This window comes from Phodopus roborovskii, unplaced genomic scaffold (assembly GCF_943737965.1).
Source record: "Phodopus roborovskii unplaced genomic scaffold, PHOROB, whole genome shotgun sequence".
Classification (NCBI taxonomy): Eukaryota; Metazoa; Chordata; class Mammalia; order Rodentia; family Cricetidae; genus Phodopus; species Phodopus roborovskii.
This window is the reverse complement of record NW_026126558.1, coordinates 4,224,881-4,238,664: the sequence shown is the minus strand read 5'-3', so window position 1 is coordinate 4,238,664 and position 13,784 is coordinate 4,224,881. Positions and strand designations below refer to the sequence as shown.

At 48.8% G+C, this 13,784-nt stretch overlaps 1 protein-coding gene across 2 annotated transcripts in view; it reads left to right on the top strand.

Annotated features, from left to right (window-relative positions):
* The window catches only part of Trim67 (tripartite motif containing 67), a 36,148-nt gene extending 24,300 nt beyond the window's left edge, over positions 1-11,848 (top strand). Inside the window, exons 4-10 of one of the 2 annotated variants that reach the window (XM_051201674.1) lie at positions 2,230-2,340; positions 3,047-3,200; positions 5,522-5,667; positions 7,006-7,144; positions 7,949-8,252; positions 10,753-10,915; positions 11,721-11,848. In XM_051201674.1, the coding sequence (XP_051057631.1) occupies positions 2,230-2,340; positions 3,047-3,200; positions 5,522-5,667; positions 7,006-7,144; positions 7,949-8,252; positions 10,753-10,915; positions 11,721-11,786 (1,083 nt within the window). In that variant the 3' untranslated portion in view covers positions 11,787-11,848. Of the gene's footprint in view, positions 1-2,229; positions 2,341-3,046; positions 3,207-5,521; positions 5,668-7,005; positions 7,145-7,948; positions 8,253-10,752; positions 10,916-11,720 lie in introns of both variants that reach the window. The other variant, XM_051201673.1, reaches the window with a different exon arrangement.
* The last annotated feature ends 1,936 nt before the right edge of the window (positions 11,849-13,784 follow it).

Here is a 13,784-nt window from a genome sequence, read left to right as displayed (position 1 = left end):
CCAAAAAGACAAAAAATAAATCCTTTCCCCAATCCTAAATTTTGGGGAAGTTTTCCTTGGCAAGTTATTGTTATGAGCACTTCTTGTTATGATCATTTTCCCGGCAGCCTGGTCCCATAGATGCATCAGCCCCAAATAACACACAGAGACACTGTATTAATATAAATGTTGTTGGCCAATGGCTAAAGCTTCTTATTGGCTAGCTCTGTATAAATTATTAACCCATAATTACTAATATATGTATTTCTACATGGTCTTATCTTACTGAGAACGCTAGACTTGAGTCCTCTCCTCCTGAGATCACATCACAACTCTACTACATTTCCCAGAATCCTCTACCTCTTCTAGTCCCACCCATCTTGCTTTCCTATTGGCCAACAGTGCTTTATTCATTAACCAATAAAAGAAACATATTTACAGAATGACATCACCCATCAAGTTATATCTGATCAAATAAGAAACATTTGTTAGTTTTATATGTTAGTTTAGATTAAACAGCCATACTGCTTGATAAGTCATCTCTTTTAATTAAGATATATCTTGTTCAAACCAAATCCTCATGGATTTTGATGGTATCCATAATTTTCTTCACCCATGGAAACAAAAGCAAAACCTCTTCCCCAATGTAACACATTTCCTGGTTTCCATTCAGAGGTCAAGACATCTTGGAAATATACTGGTTGGTTTAATCCCATAATTGTTTCTATTATCCAGTGTTCCTCTGAAGCTGTTGTTCCTTTCTCTTTATCATTTAGAAAATTCAAAGTTAATAAAGCATTATAAAATCTATTTTTGGAATTCTTACCATCCTTTTCTGTGTATTTACCATATCCTTAAGAGTTCAATTTGATCTTTCTATAACCGCTTGCCCTCCAGGATTGTGTGATATACACAATTTTATATTATAATAAGCAAAAAACTGTTTCATTTTCTTAGAGACATATGCTGGAGAATTGTCTGTCTTTATTGGAGCAGTATGCCTATGATGGCCAAAACTTCTAGTAAATGTGTAATTACTGGATCAGCCTTTTTCGAACTCTAAGCAGTTGCCCATTGAAAATCTGAATAGATACCAATGATGTGTTGTACATATTTTAACTTTCCAAATTCTACAAAGTGGAACACATTCATCTGCCAGATTTCATTGCTTTGAGTACCCTTTGCATTACTTCCTGCAGGTAGTGGGGTTTGGTTGTATAAAGAACATTTCTTTATAATTTCCTTGGCTTGTTGCCAAGTGATGGGAAAGTCTTTTTTAAACCTTTGCTATTGACTTGGTATTTTTAATGAAATTCTGAGGCCTTTAGCACATTTCCTATCAATAGTCAGGCTCTACTCAGGTCTCCAGGTCTGTTTCTTTCTTCAGACTCTTATACCTCATGGATCCATAATCAGCAATGATGTTTGTGGCCAGGTTCTGCTAAGGGACATTGAGTCATGTCCCTTATCTAGCACTAAGTTCTGGCTCAGGCAGAAGCTGAGAATGTACTGAAGTGGTTCCAAGGAGCTCTGTGCCAGAGGCATCTAAGTGAATTAGCAAACATTTGTTTTTCTTTAGAGAGGGTCTTGTGTAACCCAGACTGGCCTCAAATTTGCTATGTAGCTGAGAATGGCCTTGAATTCCTGATCCTCCTGCCTACACCTCTCAAATTCTGGTATTTTAGGCATGTACCACCATTCCTGGCAGATTAATCCAAGGGTTTCAGGCATGCTACACAAATCACTCTAAGAACTGAGCTATATCCCTATCTCAGAAAACACTATTTTAGTTTATCTGGTTTTTTTCTTTTCTTTCACCTTTTTTTTTTTATTTTGAGATAGGGGCTTGCTATGTAGTCCTTGTTGGCCACAAATTATCAGACTTCCTGAGTACCACACCCGCCACTCAAAAAACACTACTTTAAAGAGAGAAGGTTGTGTGTAGGTAGGGAACAATGTGTATGTACTAGGAAAGGGGTACAGAGAGCTGGCCACATCACAGTGGGTTGTACATTATTCCCTTTGTGTGGCTGGCTGCCCAGAACTCAGAAAGCGTTGCTGTGCTGTAAGTGGGCCCATTGATCCCCCAGTGATGACTACAAAACTCAGGAGTAGCATAGAGTGCTGGCTGAGAGGTGGGGCAGATCATCAGCACCCTTCCCAGATGCCCAGGCACCCACTTATACACTGTGGTTTAACTGACTATTTTTCCTCACAAGTGGGTTTTGCATAGTTCTCTCTCCATTGCAGATGGTTTGGGACCAGATCAATCACTGCACGCTGAAGCTGCGCCAGTCCACAGGCCTGATGGAGTACTGCCTGGAGGTGATCAAGGAGGATGACCCCTCCGGGTTCCTGCAGGTGAGCAGCCCCTGGAGGACCACCACAGGCAGCTTCCTTCCATTCCACCAATGCTCCCTGCTCTTCCTGAACCAGGTCTCGCTCTAGCTTCTCTCCCTCCCTGGCTGGGACTTGAATAGCTTCTCCTTTGCTCTGTGAGACCAGAAGACCTGGACTGTCAAGCAAGAACCCGGATGCTGCATCAGCCAGTAAACAAGAAGCTGAAAAAGCATCATTTCTAGGGATGAAATGCCATGTGCCAGTATTCCTCCCAGGAATGGGAAAACACAGTCTATGCCACATGAGTGGGGCAGACTGCACAGAGAGAGGTGAGGGGCAGAATCTACTTTCCTGCAGAGATGGTGCAGCCTTATCAGGGCTATTGCTCCAGCATGAATTTGCCTTTCTGGGGGAAAAAAAAGCACCATGACTTCATAAAAGAGTTTGGGTCACTTTTATTTTTAAAGCTCCTGGGTGATTCTTCACATTAACGTGATCACAAACATGGAAAAAATAAAATTAACAGGATTATGTGGTTGCACTGTGGCTGAAACAGCACAGCTTGTCTAGGTGGTTGGGCTCACTTAAGCTTGGCCATGGCTCACAGGTTCAGTCTCAGCCCATCTCTTCCCTTCAATGAAACATAAGACAAAGCTGAGCTCTTCCTCACAAAGGCTGTCAGCGCTTCTTCTACAAACCCAAACCTTCTTTCTGGGCTCCCTTTAAGATTTCAGATGCCCTGATCAAGCGTGTGCAGGTGTCTCAGGAGCAGTGGGTCAAAGGTGCCCTGGAACCCAAAGTATCTGCGGAATTTGACCTGACTCTGGACAGCGAGCCGCTGCTGCAAGCCATCCACCAGCTGGATTTCGTCCAGATGAAATGTAGGGGTGAGCCGTGGTCGGATCCATTTAGTGATACTGCCTCCCCAAGAGGCACACAAGCTAAGGTGAAAGGGGCCTATCGTGCAGGGTGGCAGAGGAAAGGGTGAGGATCCCAGGGCCCAGCCAGTATGGGAGAGCTGCAGCTGAACCTGAACTCTCTTTCCTAGACCAAGATCGAGGACAGAAAGCAGAATGAACAGGGGCAGTGCCATCATGTCCTGGGCTGCCACGCAGGTTGCAGATGGGAGCAAGCCTGCAGATTCCCACCCAGGCTGCACTTCCTGAAGCATCAGTTCAGGAACCCATCAATGTTAGCAGCAGTAGCTAGGGAGAAAGGGCAGAGGGGTGGTGTAGGTGTCAGGGTATATTCTTAGGTGAGGGAGAGAAGGAAGATGAGAGAGAGAAGGAGGAGTAGAATAGGAAAGGGGAGAAGAGGTGGGAGGAAAGAGCGAGGAGGGGGGGCCATGTATGGTGGTACACCTGTAATCCTAACGAGAGGAGGAAGGGGAGAGGAGGAAGAAAAGGAGAGGAAGAAGAGAAGTGAGAAGAGGAAAGAAGAAGGAAAAGAAGGAGAGGAAGTAGGGAAGTAGGAGAACAGGAGGGAGGAGACTGAGGGAAAGAGGAGGAGGAAGGAGGGAAAAGATGAGAAGAAAAAGAGAATGAGGAGGAGGGAGATGAGAGGAAAGACGGAAGGGGAGGAGAAGAGGAGGAATGAACCAAGAATGAATCCAGAAGGGAAGAGGGCAGGAAGGAGGAGCAACAGGGTGGAGCTTTGCAGGAGCAGAGGGTGGTGAGTGCCAAGGCCCCAAGGCAGGAACCAGCTTCTACCCCAAGAAGAGAGGGAGCAGAACAGACACATGGAGGGTGATAGGAACTGGCTTCAGGGAGCCAGCGGGGACCCAGAGCCAAGAGTCAGTGAAACTTGCACAGCTTGGCTAGTCCCAGAACTTAGGAAAGATGGCCAGAGCTAGGCTCCTGTCCTATGCACCACCTTCTCTGAGATGCCCACGGATCATCCAGAAGGGAAGACAGGCAGTATGGTTTTATGGGAGCCATATCACTGAGGCTCACTCCCTTACAGACTGTGCATGGGTAAGGTTTGGAAAGTCTACCTGCCCCGAGTGGAAATGAGACACAGTGTCAAGGAGCAGGCTCCTGGTGTGGGGTGTGGGAGCTGTGGCTGGGAAGATGGTCCTGGAAAGTGGGGGCTCCAGGGAAAAAAGCTTGGGTGTAGATGCTGAATTTTAAGGTGTTGGAGATGAAGGAATAGGAGGATGGCAAAGGTCTCCTTCATCCTAGTGGAGGGAGGGATGGGCTGAGCCAAATGCTTGTTGTTGACACAGACTCCCCTTCCTGGACCATCTGGCCAACCCCGGACAGACGATAAGCTCACTCTGAGTCAAAATGAAACTTGCAGACTTATAGAACAAGTCTTTCCATTTTCCCTTCCAAATCAAGCCAGAATGGCCTGTGTCACCTTCCAGAACCTCCTGAGCCTGAACAGAGCTGGGGCATATTCAGGTTCCCCTGCTTGCCTTTAGTGAGCTCAGAGCATGCTCAGTTCAGTCCCTTGCTCCATGGGTTGGCTACGTAGCTCCCTGAAGTTGTGTCTGTGCCGTGTTCTGGTCCCCTTACCCTGCAAAGCTTCCTTTGAGATTCCAACCATCTGTGCATTTTGTCCCTCATTCATGTCAGTAATCTTTCTGTCACATCTGAGATGAACAGCATATAAAAGAGGAAAGATTTTTATCTGGGCACAGGTTTTGGCAGTGGTAATCTATGACTGGCCTGTGGCTTTGGGCCTGCGGTAAGCATGCCATGGCAGAACTAAGCCCCTTTGCCTTGTGTCCAGGAAGCAGAAAGGAGAAAGAAAAAGTTCTAGGGTCCCACCATCTCCTTCATGGGCACACTGTCAATGTGCCCATTCGTCTTCACCTCTTAAAGGCTTTACCACCTCAAACAGTGCCATCCTGGGGAACAAGCCTTTTACACAGGGGCCCCTGAGTGGCATTAAGATCTAAGCCACAGCACCTCCATCCTCAGCTCAAGTGTAAGCTGCAGGCTGGCTTCACTTGGTTTCCTGCCCTGTCGTCTGCCATCTGAGCCCACCTAGGTGACTCTACAGCATGTGCAGTGTGAATGGTACAGAGGTCATTTGGGTGTGACTCATGGCCCAGGAGCCAGCACCAGGAACCTTTGTGGGAAGATGGGAAAGAGGATTTTGTTCCTCAGGGCACAGGTCCCAAGGGTTGGATGGTTTGGGGGTGGACTGGGGCCTGTAGGAGGATACTACGTGCTGACCAGAACAATCCCTGTCACAGTGCCACCTGTACCCCTGCTGCAGCTGGAGAAGTGCTGCACCCGCAATAACAGCGTCACCCTGGCCTGGAGGACACCACCCTTCACCCACAGCCCCGCTGATGGCTACATCCTGGAGTTGGACGATGGTGATGGGGGCCAGTTCCGGGTGAGCCAGATGCTGCTGTTCAGGGGGCAGTTTGCAGTGAGGCCTGTTGTTATTTTTTATTCTTTGGCTCTTTTGGGGGCCGCCATCCAGCTCCCCCCAAAAATGCACAGAGACATATTATTACTTATAAATGTCTAGCCTTAGCTTGGCTTTTTTTCTAATTTAAATTATCCCATCTACCTTTTACTTCTGGGCTTTCATCTTTATCCTATATACCTTTCTTTACTTCTTACTCCACGGATTGCTGTGTAGCTGGGTGGCTGACCCCTGAGGTCTTCCTCTTCTTTTCTTGCTCCTCCATCCTCTCTCCCCAGATTTTTCCTCCTATTTATTCTCTCTGCCTTCCAGCCTTGTCTATCCTTTCTCCTGCCTAGCTACTGGCCATTCAGCTCTTTATTAGACCAATCAGGTGTCTTAGACAGGCAAAGTAATGCAGCTTCACAGAGTTAAACAAATGCAACATAAAAGAATGCAACACATCATTGCATCATTAAACAAATGTTCCACAGCATAAAAGAATATAACACATCTTTAACTCATATTCCACAACAGAGGCCAGCTGAGGCCTGCTTGTCTGGAGGCAGTTCAGGTTAGGCCTGCTGTTGTTTGAGAATCCTAATGCATAAGCCCAGACAGGACTGGCCTGTGAGACTACTCTTAACCCTGTTGTTACCCTGAAACAAGCACTTTGGCCACCAAGACAAAGAGAGCCTACTGGCTTGGGCTCTTGGGAGGTAGCACTTCCTATGAAAAAACAAATAGGCTGAATATATGTTTATTCAGGGAGAAATAACTTACAACAGAGACAGATGAACACCAGCAGGTTCCTGGTTCCAGGGATGCCTCTGGATGCTCTTCTGTCCCTGTACTGCAAGCGAGAGAGAACTCCAGGGCCCCTACTCCAGACCTAGTTCCCCCAGGTAACATCTGCCCCTGTCCCCACCTTCAATGGGCATGGTCAGTGCCACAGGTGCAGACAAAATGAATATCTCACTACAAGAGACCAGCAGGGATGGTGTCAAGGAGCAAATGATGCTGACCTTGGGGGCAGGAGGGTTTCGCAGACTTCTGGCAGGGCTGATAGTGGAGGCAACATCCTATTTATCTTCATACCTGCAACTCCATCCTTCCAGGACCCCATTCCTCTTACAGCATCCCAGACAGGAGCCAGCATTTTAACAGGAAGGGACAAAGCCTGGCTCCACCTAGGTGATTAGCCTGGGCTGGAACTTCTCTCATCTGGTACTTCTGTAGTGTGAGAGCACTTCTGGTATTGATGTGCACCTCAGGGAACTTCTGGCAGCGCTGAGGTGTAATGAAAGTCCTTGGCTCTTGCAGGAAGTGTATGTGGGCAAGGAGACCCTGTGCACCATTGATGGGCTTCACTTCAACAGCACCTACAATGCCAGAGTCAAAGCCTTCAACTCATCTGGTGTCGGTCCCTACAGCAAGACCGTGGTCCTACAGACCTCTGATGGTGAGCAATCCTCAGCTGTGCGGTCAGATGTCAGAGCAAGGCCTTACTGTCCACATACTGGGCATGGTGGGGGGTTGGGGTGAGCAGAAAACAGTACTACCATCTAAGAGGGCTGAGATTTGTGACCTTGGCCACATCATGTCACCTCTTTGTGTTTTAATTTCCTACCCACGAGGTGGGCATGGATAACCACTTCCTCTGTTATTTCTAACAGAGCCTGCATCATTTGGGGAGATGCTGGGACTCAGGGCTCCAGGAAATGCACCTGGATGTGGGGCCAGGTGGCCTGCATGTCCGTACTCTTTAGTAAGGCTGGATCCATGGAATGGAAACTTGGAGGAACACAAAGCAGAAAGCATAAGAGAGAGAGACACAGAGAGAGAAACTGTGTGTTAGGTTTCTATTGCTGTGATAAAGACTGACCAAAATCAACTTGTGCAGGAAAAGGGTTCATTTCATCTTAGAACTCTCAGGTCATGGTCCATCACTGAGTGAAGTCAGGGCAGGAACCTGGAGGCAGGAGCTCATGCAGAAACCACGGAGGTGTGCTGCTTACAGGCTTGTTCCTCGTGGCTTGCTCTGTGAGTGTGTGAGAGTGTGTGTGTGCATCCCTCAAGGACCACCGGCCACAGTGAATTAACTCTGGTAACAGCAAGTGAGTCTGTTAATCACCTTGGCTATACAGAAAAATTTGTGGGGGTGGTGATGGAGGTGGGGGTAAGGGAAGGAGGGAGAGGAAGAGAGAGAGGGACAGGGAAGAGGGAGAGAAGTTTGACCTTGTTCATTTGACTTCTTCCTTTCCAGTGGCCTGGTTCACTTTTGACCCCAACTCTGGCCACCGGGACATCATCTTGTCTAATGACAACCAAACAGCCACCTGCAGCAGCTATGATGACCGGGTGGTGCTAGGCACAGCTGCATTCTCCAAAGGTGTGCACTACTGGGAGCTGCATGTGGACCGGTATGACAACCACCCAGACCCTGCCTTCGGGGTGGCCAGGGCCAGCGTAGTCAAGGACATGATGCTGGGCAAGGACGACAAGGCCTGGGCCATGTATGTGGACAACAACCGCAGCTGGTTTATGCACTGTAACTCCCACACCAACAGGTGCGCAGTCACCCTGCCCTCCAAGGATTCAGGGGTTGGGGATAAGTGTCTTGCAGACAGGTGTTCCTTTGATTGTTCCCAAGTGTTAGAAGAGGAGCTTTTTTTTTTTTTTTTTTTTTTTTTTTTTTTTTAAGGCAATTTGTACTCTAGTTCCAGGGGGCTTGGACAATGACTGGGAGAAGTAAACCATTTGCCTACACCACAAATGAAAGTACTCGATGACAGGAAGAGCTCTGGCCCAGTGGTTCTCCATCCTCCAGCTGGCCTCACAATGGCTTTCTACTGGGAGCTTAATTTGTGGTTTTCTTACTGGTCCTGCTCCAATTTCCTTTACAACCATCATGCTAAGCCTGAGTCATTGCACAGAGCTAATGGGAGACTTGATTCCCACAGGGGGAGCAGAAGTCATTGCCATGGCCGGTGGTTTGCCTGGAATGACCCTGCCACTGCTCTGGGAAAAAGTAAGGAACTTCATCCTCAAGGAGCTGACCTCACTGGGCTCCTGGCAGGGTTGGTCTGTCCCCGAGGTACTGTGTTCTTGGCCCCTTGCTGCTCTTAGGAAAAGCTCTGAGTGCTCTCTTCACAGCAAGTAACCTGGCTTCTTCCCCAGGAAAGCCAGGTCTAGTTTGGCCAGGAACTTGCCTGAGGACCCTCAGGTCCCTACCCAACCACTATCTTTTCACCGGTAATATCCTTCTCTCCAGAGGCTTATGGGAAGGGCGGCAGCTATCCCTGTAGACTCTTAGCTGAGCTATGGAAGAGACCAGGCTTCAGGTTGACCAAGTAAAGCAGCCTGGTCAGGTACTGCAGACTAAGTGATGTCAGCTAACCAAGTGATACAGGCTGACCAGGTGATGTAAGCTGACCAGATGATGCAGGTGGCTGACTACATGCTGAAGGCGTCACAGGCCAGCCAGGTGATCTAGGATTACCAGGTGATCTAGAATGACCAGGTAAGGGCTGGAGAGATGGCTCAGCCGTTAAAGGCTAGGCTCACAACCAAAATGCAGAATGACCAGGTGATCCAGAATGACCAGGTAATGCTGGCTGACCAAGTGCTGTGGATTTACTGGTTGACCTCCCTCCATCTCTAGCCCTCAGAGGGGCCAAGATCACCCTGACCCCCAGTTCCACATCTGTGTGCTTGAGCAAACTCAGAACCTAGGCCCCCTGTGATGGTGGCAGAAATAACTTCAAGCACACATTGTGTGCTGACTCTGCTTGATACTGTAGGATGCAAGGGGGCTACACGATCGCCTTAATCTTCACAAAAGCCCTATCACTTTTGTACATTATGAGGCAAGTTTAGGCTGGCTGGACTTTGCTCAGACCTGAGGAGTATAAGAGGTGCTGTTAGGATTTAGAGAGGACATCAATGAAGTCTCCTGTGGTGGGAACCCTCAATCTCCAGGGCACAGGCATAGTCCCCAAATGTTCTGTAGCCCTTGCTAGCTAGCCCCTGGGCTTCCCAGTGGAGGACCAGAAGGAAGACGTGTCTCAGGTGTGGGGCAAATGCTGGTGACCTTCCTCCCAGAAGCTCAACACACTGCTCCCAGACCTGACCTTGATCCTACTGGTGGTTGTTTAGAAAGCTGACAGGTCAGACTTGACACTACTGCCACCTGGTGTTTAGTTTCAGAAATGCATTGATTATCCAGGTCTAGTTCCCTTTCCAGCTGTTGGACCCTTCCCCACTAAGCCCTAAGGCATCTCCAGGACACCCTCTTAAGGAGTATCCTCCTCCAGGTCAGCCCACCAGGTCCTTCTTAAGACTTTGTGTCCGGAAAGTTTTCTTCTAAAGACTCCTCACCTCTGCCCCGGGCTCAATCCTAACTGAGGACTCACAGTTTCCTCCCAGGGCTGAGAAAGGTTGACGCTAAGGGAACCCTTAATTAATGAAGGAAAAGTCTGCTGAAGGGCACAGAGGCGTTAATGCAAAGTTTTCTAGGTTCATTTCTTAAAATTCCTCCCCACCTAAAGATCGATTTTTACCACCCCAGAAATATTGTCAATATTTGTCAAATGCTCCAAAAAAACATGGTCACCCATGGAGGATGACTCAGGTGGGGGACTTGCTTCCCAATTCAGCATGCATCTCCCACCACATGCTGCCAGTCCCTGGGAAGGTTCTGGGCAGGTGAACAATGTCTCTGGGTCTTGGTATCTGCATCTCCATCTGGTTCAGTAGTACCACAGGACTAAAGATGGAAAGATGACATGTCACTCCTCCTCTGCACTCATGCTTGGTGCCCTGTGCTTTCAGGAGGAACCCAGCCAAACTTTCATTCTCTGGAGGGTGTAGCTCTCCGGCACTATGGATAAGAAGCAGCCGAGCAGCTTTGGTACCTCAGAACTGTCTTCTCTTGTGTCTGATACACACACTCCTAGAAGCTGATTTTGGTTGAGGGTGTTTCCAACATCCTTTGGGGTATCCTCAGTTACTGTGACATCATGAGCTGAGCTGGGTGTGGTGACAGGTTTTCCTGGCTTATCTTCCCAGGACGGAAGGCGGTGTATGCAAGGGGGCCACTGTGGGCGTGCTCCTGGACCTGAATAAGCACACACTGACCTTCTTCATCAATGGGCACCAGCAGGGTCCCACAGCCTTCAGCCACGTGGATGGGGTCTTCATGCCTGCTCTCAGCCTCAACAGAAATGTGCAGGTATCCTCAGAGCCACACCTGCCTGCCCAGTCCCTGCAACTTGTCTGCTTCCTGAACAAGGTTCACTGTGATGAAACTGGCCACTCTTCAGATAAGCAGTGTGCCTGCTGGCCTCTCTGAGAATCCATGGAGGAGGTGCTAAGTGCCATTCAATCACTTGGAGCAAACAGGCTCCATGGAGCTCCAGGGAGGAGCAGTGTCCCAGGGAAATGGGATGGCCCAGGAGCTCCTGACACCAGTCAAATGAGACATCAGAGGACAGGGGCATCCTTCACTTTTAGCATATTCCCTCTGTCCCTGGAGCCATCAAGGGACCTGCCTTGTGTCTACTGCCCAACAACTGGGTCCACGACAGTCTGGCATTGGTTACTTGAAAAGGGGATTTGAGGAGCACAGAGGCAGCAGATGCAGAGAGTCACCTGTGAAAACCAGAGCCCCTCTGCTACGGGGCTCAAGGGCTCTTGCCAAACAGGGAACTCAGCTAGTCATCAATATAGTTCCTATTATAAGGGAAGATGCATAAGATGACACGGCCTTAGCGATGTGAAGTGGACAAATGAGTAACAAAGTTCGTAGCATAAGTTCTTCAGGGGAGACAGGACACAGCATGCGGTCACAGTGCTGCCACAGTGTTTAGTGGTATGAACAGCCTCTCCTGTCCTTTGTTCCCTGTCCATTTCCTCTGCCTCCAGCCTCTTCCTCCCCTCCCTCTCCCCTGTGTTAGCGATGGGACCCAGGGCCCGTGCACACTGTGCAAGCACTCTGCCTTTGAGCCAACCCCTGCTTGTTCCGTCTTCTTTTCCAGGTCACCCTGCACACAGGACTGGATGTGCCAACAAACCTAGGACGTCCAAAGCTGTCAGGCAACTAGCCTGGTGGCTCCTGCTGCCTAGCTGGCTGTGATGGAGGCCCTCACGGAGGACAAGGGCCAACAGGAAGTCCTGGGTCTCAGCAGCCAGTAGCATCTGAAGATGCTTTTTTTTTTTTCGTGGGGAATGGAGAATGAATGAGCTGTGAGCCACACGCCCACACTGTGGCTGCCTATGGCAGGAATGTCCTTTTATCTTTATGCCACAGAGCTTATGGTCTCCAGGGTGCCCTAAGACAGTGATCCAGAAGGAAACCTTTGGTTTCAGGCTTGTATTTTCTGACATCTTTTGAAAAGTCTCATTTTCCCTTACATTTTTTTTTCTGGAGGGAGAGAGGAAGGTTAACTTTGAAACTGGTATCAAGATAAGTCAGTACTGTGACGCCACTCCACACCTGCGTGTAACACTTTGCTAAGATTCTGCTCCTTCTGGAGTCTCCAGCTGGCAACTTGTCACCTCTGCTGGAAGAAACTGACCATGAGCCTTTGGGATCTGGAGTCTTCAATACACTGCAGACTAATTCAGGACTAATGAAAGGAACATTAATCATTAATGAATTACTAGAACCCTTCAGAAGGGCTTCCCTACGGCCTTTATTATTAACCATGAGCTGTCAATGCCCCCCTCCACACCACACACACACACACACACACACACACACACACACACACACACACACACAGGGAATGTGTAACAATTAGTTAAATTTTATTCATTCAGTTCTTAGTTACAAATGGAAACATTGGAATTCAAAACAGTGACATGGTAGCTTTTTCTACAATCCACTTCCACAGATGGAAATGTATCTACACAGTCCTGGCCTTGAGCGCAGAAGCAGCAGACCCTGGGAATACCTTTAATCAAAGCAAGCCCCTATGGCTTCACCCTGTGCCCTGTTGGAAGCATCGTGAACATGAGATGTGGCCCTGATGGCAACATGGATGGTTCTGTCATAATGGGACAGATGAGACCTTGGAGAAAGGCTAAAACTAGACGATAACACCCTACAACTTCTCTTTCCACGTGAGCCAGGATTCCTGGTGTGCAGGGAGGTCTCCTTCTGAGGAACACTGTCCTTGCTGGTGATGTTCACATGGAGTCATCCTGTCTTCAGGCCCTGTGTCATCCCTCTGTGTCTCCCACAGTATGCCACTCTGCCTGGCAGTAACCTTGCTCTCTCCTTTGGAAAGAATTCACGCCATCAAGTGTTTCAATTTATGTAGAGGAATGACTTGCCTGTCAGCTGGGCTGTTTTTGTTTTTGAAATCAGATCTGCCTGCACACCGTCCCCAACTGTGCTTCCTCACAGCCTTTGTCCACAGACTCTCTTTCCCCAAGTATCCACCACTGGGCTGCACAGACCCGCCAGTCCTACCTCAGAGTTCGTGCTCATGGCCCTGAAGCTCCCCTCACTCTACAGGTGTAGCTTTGGACTCTTTAGACTCTCCTCCTACTAAGTGGTCTCTGACTTACTGGCTTCTAACTCTGTCTGGAGTCCTCAGGGCAGCCCACAGGACCCTGGCTGCCATGTACTCAGTTGCTCAGCAGGTTCTGATGTCCCACAGCCACAGCTCTGGAACACCCCAGCAGAGGGAGAGGCAAGTTCTTCAACATGAAGAATATGGATGAATCTCTGCCTTCCTGAACCCAGGAAACCACATGTGGCCATGGTCGAGGTTGGTGATGGTCCAGGTGTCTGGCTCTCTCGTGGAAGCACCCAGAAACCCTGGAGTAAGAACAAGCAGGAAGGCTGGCTGGGGGAGCCCCATAGTCTTCAAGCACCTGTCTGGGGATCTGGGGTCACTTGGACAGACCTGGACCTGTGGCTGGCTGGCTTTGGGGAGATGAGGAAATGACCACATGACCACAATTCCAGGTGACTTTTTTTTTTTTTTTTTTCCTGGTGCTGGAGAATCCAACCCATGGCCTTGGTCTTGCACATGCTAGGAAAGTGCTCAGCCACAGAGCCCCCAGCGCTCTAAGAGGGCACTTTCCTCCTC